Genomic DNA, 8,329 nt, shown 5'->3' with positions numbered 1-8,329 from the left:
ATTGTAGAAGATGATAAAAGTATGACTTTCAGTTAATTCAGCTGAAACAGCAGTTTACATTGAGGTTCGAGTCAGACTCGAAACCTCGGAGAGCATTCTGATGAATTTATATTTATTTGCCAAATAAACATATTCACTTTTAAAATGATAAAAATAACTTTGTTCCAATCCAAGTATTAAGAGATCTTTCTTTATCTAAAGAATAAAGTGAATTTTTTGAGGTATATGATTAAAGAAAATATGTACAATATATAGATAGTACAATGGAAAGCTCAATTATTGAAAATTTAGACAAAGCCAATGTTCAGTAGTCATGCCCTACTATTTGATTTTGACCCAATGTTTTGGGGCAGTTCAGGCAGTTGGTTGGTCTCTCACCAATCAGTGCGAATGTTTGAAATTGGACTAAAATTGTAAAATCTTAAAGTCATAGAATTATAAAGAGTCGAAAACGTGTTGATTTTCTGATCAATCGGGCCTTATTAATTTGTACATTACATATATATGATTGATAATTTTATTATAATGAACAAAATCTCAAAGCTATTGTAGATGTAATGTATGAATGCATACTACTTATATTATGAAGAACAAGCTCTAGAAGTTGATCCAGCCTGCACCAAGAAATTTCAGCAATTATAAGTAAATATGGTGACTAAGAAACCAATTAGAAACTAATTTCAAACTACTACTACTCTAGAGCTTACCATGCATGCATGAATGTCATCACACCCACACAACAACTTCCCATTCAGTGTGTCCACTGCTTGGAATGATCCTCCTCCTTCACTCCTCTACAAGAAGTAACTTTTTAATTTGGAAAAACTTATAATTGGGTCCCTGATCTTTTATAGTTTTATAATTGAATCCCTCAACCTCAACTAGGCTTGATCGGATCCCCAATTTTAGTATATTTTTGCATTTAAATGATGTCTTGACATTGAATTAATGTATTTTATGTTAAATAGTGGGCAGGAAACTAAAACATAAATTGTTTTACCTTGTAATAGTCAACAGCAACAAAATTAGCCCATCTATTGGCAGAAGCACCATAACAAGTATGCAGCATATTAATGAGATCCCCTGAATTATCCTGACATGAGAGATCCCTCAAAGGAATTGATCCAAAATAATTTACTAACACCAGTGATTTGCTCTTATCATCAAGAGGTGATGACTCTCCTCTATTTGAACAACTTCCCGCCTTCATACCGTCTTCCCCATCTGCCAAAAAAATACGTCAAAATCTTGTCATCGAGTTCGAGTTTATAACACACAACAAATTTCATTTATTTAGATGAGAGTTTATTATTTTTTATGGCAAACAAAAAAAGATTTAGCTAATTTCAATTGAATAGCTTATATAAAAATTACTAGTTTGGGGGTGAAATTTGGGAGCTTACAATGATTTTCAACCATGTAATTCCATTGATATGCAATGCCTTCAGATTCTTCTTTGGATTTAATTGAGGTGAATACTAGTAGTCTTTGATTATTTTTAACCATGTCACTCACTAGTGGCCAATCTTGGCCTTTTTTGGGCATGTTTGTTACTGGAAACCAGAATTTCATCAATCCGGAATCAATAAATAACTTGGTCAGTCCATTAGGAGCTTCTACATAATCTTCTAAAATTATGGTTACAATTTCTGATGGATTTGCTGTTAAGAATGCCTCAACTTCTTTTAGTGTGTCAATAGCAGGACCCTAGAGAAGGAGAAATAAATTAAACATCAATTTATGTGCATTTATCATTCAGTGTTGTAAGTAAAGAATCAAAATTGTGTGAGAAAATCTAACCTAAATTGAATAGAACAATTTATTGATTTTTCTTACAAACCAAAATTATAAGATTAAAAAAACTCATCTAGAAGCGAATTAATCATTTTAATTAAATTTTCATTTCGATTTTTTTTTGATTTAGTTTGTACCACAGCTTAATTGAACTTCTGTTTTTTTTTTAACCAAATCAAATTGAAAACTCAACCCTTTACAAAGTCAAACCAAACTAAACTGATTTTATTGGTTCGTTAATCCATTTTTGCTAGCCCCTATTGCCCAACAAGCTGAGGTATTGTGGGCTGAGTATCTTCTCGGGCCATTATTGCCCGGCTCGCTTGGACACATAATTTTTTAAGCCTGGACCGAATCTAAGCCTGTATAGGCCCATACTTTTACTTGCATATTTTTACTTTAATTTCTTTAAATTAAAAATGAATATAGGTTCAACAAATTCCGACCTTAGTCTAAATATATTAATTTATAGATAAGGCCTAGATAGGAAACATTAGACATAGATGATCTCAGCCAAATTTTAACTTGTACGTAGATCTGTTTATGGATCGGGTTCGAACCGAGTCTACAATTTCTTTTATATTTTTATGTAAGTTCAAGTAAGGCCCAAATCTATGTCTGTTTTATTTTTATTATCCAAGTTTAGCCTTTAACATTTTACTTTTCGGAATTAGTCCGGATCTTTTTAGGCTTACATGAGAAATTATACAAAATTAAAAGTCAAAACCCGTCCATAAAATATCATACTTTATTTAAATTCAGGTTCGGACCGAGTTTGAAACTAAAAACTAGTGTACAAGTCCTGCCGCAGAGGAACTGGTATTTACGGACTGGGTGGATACCCAAGCCCGTAAATAGATATATTTGTATGTGAAAAAGGGAAACCCGGTTAGGCCTGAGTCAAACCTGTCCAAACCCGATCCAAAATAAAAATATCACCGGGGATCCCATTTTTTTAGTTGTACATAACCACATTATGTTCAAACTTTCAAATTTAGATGTAAATCTTTTTTTTTTTCATAATTTTTTTTTATCCGAGATATGGTTAACGGGGGTTAGCGGGAGTTAATTATAGTGTTAGTACTAGATTAGAAATCCATTTTTTAAAAGCAGCCACTGCTGCCAGAGGTGGGATCGAACCCCAAACCTCTGATGAAGCTAATAAATAGAAAATGAAGGGGTTGATGAAGTATACATACAAAGGCAGTATAATCATGACATTGTCGATTAAATGAATGGCACAACCATACATCTCCACGAAAATCATATGTATCAAGCATCAATGCTCTTGCTCCATTCTGTTCCATCAACAACTTAATAATCAATTGAATTTTTAAAGATTTAATTTCTAGTAATGGTGTTTTAAAGTTTAGAGTACGCATACGTACGTTTAGCTGTTGAGTGACATTATCTTCCTGGTTGGTAAAAGTGATTCGAGGAACTCCGGTATAAGATGGATATCCATCAATTGCATACGCATTGTGTGTCGTCAAAAATGCATATTTGTTGAATGGCATCGAGTTATTCTATTATCAACATACACACAAAAGCAACAAAAAAAATATTATATTAATTATTGAGCAGCTGATATATGTATATAAATAAAAACAAATGAAAATATAAAAATATAATTTTTTTAGACCAAATCAGCTCATCAATTTAACTGTTTTATTTATCTAGTCTTTTCTAAAATAATTGTATTGATTAGTCTCTATACTTCACGTATTTGATTTTATAGTTTTTTTTTGACGAAATTTATATATGTATGCTCGGTTTCTCTTATTCTTACCACGTGAAAAATGTTAAACTAAGTTTGATTAATGGGTTAAGTTTTTTTTATTCAATAGATTTATATATTTTTAAATTTTTATTTTTCTATTCTTTAAGTTCGGTCTCACGTAGTGCAAGTATAGTGCACGTTCTTTTCCATTCAAAAATTACAATTTGAAATTTGCACCTTTTATTTTTTATTGCACCCACACGTATTAAATTAACCTCTTTTTCTCTCTAAAAAGCTAAAATAACTATTCATTTTGATTTTTTTGAATGGAAAAGAATTTAAATAAATTATTTATAAGATTTTTTAAATAGAAAATAGTTTAATTTATAAAATTGGATACGATTAAAAATAAAAGATAAAAATTTGGACCAAATTGACGATTTCACAAGGTCTGAATATAATTGAAAAGGAGCAGGTATTTTTTAAGATATTTTATCTTTAAAATATACTAATAAATATAAAGAGTAGATAAAATGAAAACTTAAAAATGATCAAATAAATAAAATATCAAAAATACAGGAACTCAAGATGAATGGGTTTGGCCAGAACTTTAAGCACAACTGAATCTGAAAAACAGGCACACGACAATTGTCATATAGGTAATAGGTGACACAATGAAATTTATTTCCACGTCATGAAAAGGTTAACCATTCCATTAGGACTAAATATTGTAACTGCCTGATTGATCACTTCTTCTTCTTCTTCATAGGCTAAAAATGTAAATTTCTTACATGATTATGCATCATCAAAAACATAAACTAGCTAGAAAGTTGCAGGAGAAGTACCAGAAGCTGAAATTGGTTAGAAATGCTTGATCTTACACATCTCCAACCTGAAAATCCTTGTACACATGAGAAGCAATAGAGTCCACCATCACAATCTTGGTCCGACGAGCACTCGTCTAATAGCTAATCAAAATTTAACCTTTAAAAACGTCAGCATTGCTCTTATCGAACCAGAATTAGTAAAAACACATATTTTAAATTTCTCGATATTTAAATAATCAAAAAACGAACCCTGCAATCTCCATTGGAGCAAGCTGCAACGACTCTAACAAGTAATATAATTGAAGCTATTACTAAAATTAAGCTTTGATGTGTATCCATGAAAGGAAGAGTTTTGATTTAGACTTTGAGAAATTATGAAATTATTTTTTTGGCGGAGGAAACAGAGGAAATTCCAAGAAAATATATTGAGAAAACAAAGAGGGAAGAGTGTTTGGTCATCCAATTAAAAGAGAAAGGACTAAATAGTTTACAAATCTGAAGACAGAAGGAATTGGATACATAGTCATAGGAAAGTGTGTTAATATGTATTTATTTTTGTAAATTTTGGCCCTTAGCTTTTGTATTGTTCATCAAGCTCCCTTTGTATTCTCAAACAAGTTTTAAATCACCATTATTTTTATTAATTATCCGATATTCGATCGAATTATACTATAGATTAGTTTAGATTTGAGACAAGTAAGATCATATATATAAAAGGTAATTTTTTTTCCCATTAAATTGTAACGCTTTTATATGAATTGGAACTCGAGTCCGCTAATTAAATTAGAATAACTTTCTAATTTATTGAACATTGACCGAAATCAGAAAGTATAAGGTTTTTGTAAACAATTCGATTCATTACAGTTATAATTTATTAAGATTCATATCCTGAACTTTCTGGTGATAAAAAAAAAAAAGTTAACTCAAACTAAAAATTATCTTCCTGTACTTATTATCTAGGAAAGTAAAAGAATTACATATAAACTAGCAACTGTGCATAACAAGAAACTGTGGAACACCATATTCTGAGCGCCATCAAAATTTAATTAATCCTGAGAGAAGAAATGGTTGATGGCAGGGCTAATAATCACCCACGGACCCTGACTTTAGGGGTACCTTACGCTAAACCCCCTGATAAAAAAAAAACTGCCGTAAACCCCCTAAACTTTACCTAATGATCAGCTAAACCCCCTTTACCCTAAAACCGCCCCAAAAAACCGCCCCAAGCTCTTTATTTTCTCAAAAATACCTAAAATACCCCTAAGGTCAATAACAAAAACCAAACCAACCTAATCTAACCAAATCTAAAGTCATTATCTAATCAAATCAGACATAAACCATCCAAATCATACTTAAACCACCAATCAACTCAACTAAATCAAACCATCCAACCGAAAACTTCCACCCGCCGCCGCCGGTTTTTTCCGGCCACCACCGTCCATTGCCGCAAAAAAAATTATTCAAATAAAAACTCATTTAATTTTAAAAAATAAATAAATAATTATTTTTAATTTAAATAAAAAAAATATTTTTTTTTTAAATTAATTTTAAACCCACCGTGGTGGGTCTGCTCACCGGAGAGCAGACCCGCGGTGGGTCTGCTCTTTGCAGCAGACCCGCCGACGCCGGTGGATCTGCTGCAAAGAGCAGATCCACCGCGGGTCTGCTGCAAAGAGCAGACCCGCGGTGGGTCTGCTCATTGCAGCAGACCCACGCCGGTGGGTCTGCTGCAGATAGCAGACCCACGCCGGTGGGTCTGCTGCAGATAGCAGACCCACCGTGGTGGGTCTGCTTTCCGGTGAGCAGACCCACCGCGGTGGGTCTGCTCACCGGATTGAAAAATAAATTTTTTATTATTTTTTATTTAAATTAAAAATAATTATTTATTTAATTTTTAAATAAATTTAGGTTTGATTAGATTGTTTGGTTTGATTTGATTGGATCGGTTTTAAGTGTGGTTAGATTGAAGCTGTCTGGTTTGTTTGTTTTTATTTACAGATTTGAAGGGTATTTTGGTCAATTTATGCGAAAAGGGGTTTAGCTAATTATTGGGTAAAGTTTAGGGGGTTTACGGCAGTTTTTTTTTATCAGGGGGTTTAGCGTAAGGTACCCCTAAAGTCAGGGTCCGTGGGTGATTATTAGCCTGATGGCAGGCATGATTTCCGGTTCGCGAGTTCGAAGAAATTTCCTTAAGCCATGCTCTGCATATTTTTCTCCTTCGTCTTCGTTTTCCAGAAGTGCCATGCGGCGATGAACTTTGTTGACCCTGCCAATTTACATAAAATTCTGATCAGAAAATTCCATGTTGGTAATTATATTGGATTCTTGGATTAAATAATAACCTGACATCAGGATTCAGAAACACATTCCTTGTAAGTTGGAAGGTGCACAAACTTGTTACGAATGCCATGGCAGCCATTAACGGGTAGACCTAATACAGCCATAGAAGTAGAACCATATCAAGTAGAACCATATCAATAGGTTTTGATAGTGGTAATATTTTGGGGTAATTAGCCTGTGTGGTACTATATTTTTACCCTTCGTATCAATTTGATACCAAAATTTTAATTCATGATAAAATGATACTATAAATTTAATCTGCATTCCGTATGATGTAATTTAGACAAACGTATTTTATGATGTGACACAGAGAGATATCAGTATCTCCACTCTAGTGCCAAATTACCTCATAATGCTATAATTTAGCATTTAATATAAAAAATACATCTCCATTGCACTTTTATTTCATGTGCTAAATTTAGCATATGCTAAATTTTGTGCCAAATTTGTTAGAAAGTTTAGCATATGCCAAATTTTATTATATGTAAATTATTTACAGATTTGCCATCAATAATAATAATCACTTATAAAATTATAAATTTAGCATTTAATTTAGCATTTTGCAATGGAGCGAATTTCAATAATATGTGCTATATGTAGCATTTTATCTTATTTTGTGCTAAAAATAGCATAAAAAATACAACATGTAGTGGAGATGCTCTTATTTGTGCAATTAGCATATGCTATATTAGCATGCATCAATTTGAATTTATCCAAGGAAGACCCTTGTCTAAAATGTAAATAAAATCTATGTAACCACTTTGATACAAATTAAAGTTTCCATAATAAAAAAAAAAACAGAAGCTAAATTTGGTACTATACGAGTTAATAAACCCTAATAGTTTGCATAGATAAGTTGGGGGTAACAAAATCTAATTAAAGGCTAAAAGAACCCATTGATGAAAGTTATTGAAAATGAAGATTTATGTAGATAGTAATTGAAAAAAATGTAGATAGTAATTGAAAAAACGAACTTTTATGTTATTTTAAAAAGGATGCTGAATTTCATTTTATTTTCTGAAAGTCACCAAACTTTAATTATTATTTCATAAAAGTTTTTTCAATCTCAATTTGCTTATATGACCATCTAATTTAAAAATATTTCTCACATCGGCAAATAATACCTAATTATAATTTTTATTTAAATATGGATACTAATTTATATGGCGTATAACTCGATTGTTGACGTGATAAATATTTTTTAAATAGTCTAATTCATATGGTCACGTCAACAAAATTAGATCGGGAATACCTTTTTGAAACAAAAATCTGAAGTAAAATATTCTTTTTTAAATAATTTGAAAGTTAAGTGACCCTTAATGTATTTGAACCTGAAAATCCTGGATGATGACTGCTTACCTCAGGCTTGATCCAACGTGCCATTAGAAAGTTTCGTTGCTTTTGGCTATGAGCAATATTGGTATGATTTGAACAGCTGAACTTGAAATAATACGTTTTGGAAGCTATACCGATTTGATATAGATTTGGTATTATATGTAATTTCTGGGTAATGTATTATAATATTACGGGAGAAGAACAAATTCTTCAAGGATATACATTTCAGTGGGCTGAATTAACTTATAAATTTGACTTTGTTCAAAACCTGGGGCCTTAGCCTCTTGTTTTATTTATTTATTTTATTTTTTAC

The 8,329-nt window shown here is 31.8% G+C and overlaps 2 protein-coding genes across 2 annotated transcripts; both read right to left on the bottom strand.

The window, feature by feature from the left end:
* Positions 1 to 215: 215 nt before the first annotated feature.
* Positions 216 to 4,865, bottom strand: LOC126676722 (PI-PLC X domain-containing protein At5g67130-like). Its single transcript, XM_050370988.2, has 8 exons — positions 4,591 to 4,865; positions 4,360 to 4,482; positions 3,183 to 3,320; positions 2,994 to 3,092; positions 1,404 to 1,707; positions 1,001 to 1,224; positions 708 to 794; positions 216 to 614 (listed from the first exon to the last, which is right to left on the bottom strand). The coding sequence occupies exons 1-8, from the start codon at positions 4,678 to 4,680 to the stop codon at positions 582 to 584; spliced, it is 1,098 nt and encodes a 365-aa protein (XP_050226945.1). The 5' UTR covers positions 4,681 to 4,865; the 3' UTR covers positions 216 to 581.
* Positions 4,866 to 6,465: 1,600 nt separating this feature from the next.
* LOC126679079 (uncharacterized) lies at positions 6,466 to 8,237 on the bottom strand (the record flags this gene model as incomplete). The annotated part of the gene is made up of 3 exons (XM_050374016.2): positions 8,041 to 8,237; positions 6,684 to 6,772; positions 6,466 to 6,607 (listed from the first exon to the last, which is right to left on the bottom strand). Coding segments are annotated over exons 1-3 (255 nt in total), but the record flags the coding sequence as incomplete, so codon positions are not given.
* Positions 8,238 to 8,329: the final 92 nt, after the last annotated feature.

The sequence above is a fragment of the Mercurialis annua genome, linkage group LG4 (genome assembly GCF_937616625.2).
Source record: "Mercurialis annua linkage group LG4, ddMerAnnu1.2, whole genome shotgun sequence".
Lineage (NCBI taxonomy): Eukaryota > Viridiplantae > Streptophyta > Magnoliopsida > Malpighiales > Euphorbiaceae > Mercurialis > Mercurialis annua.
This window is presented reverse-complemented; position numbering and strand designations above follow the sequence as displayed.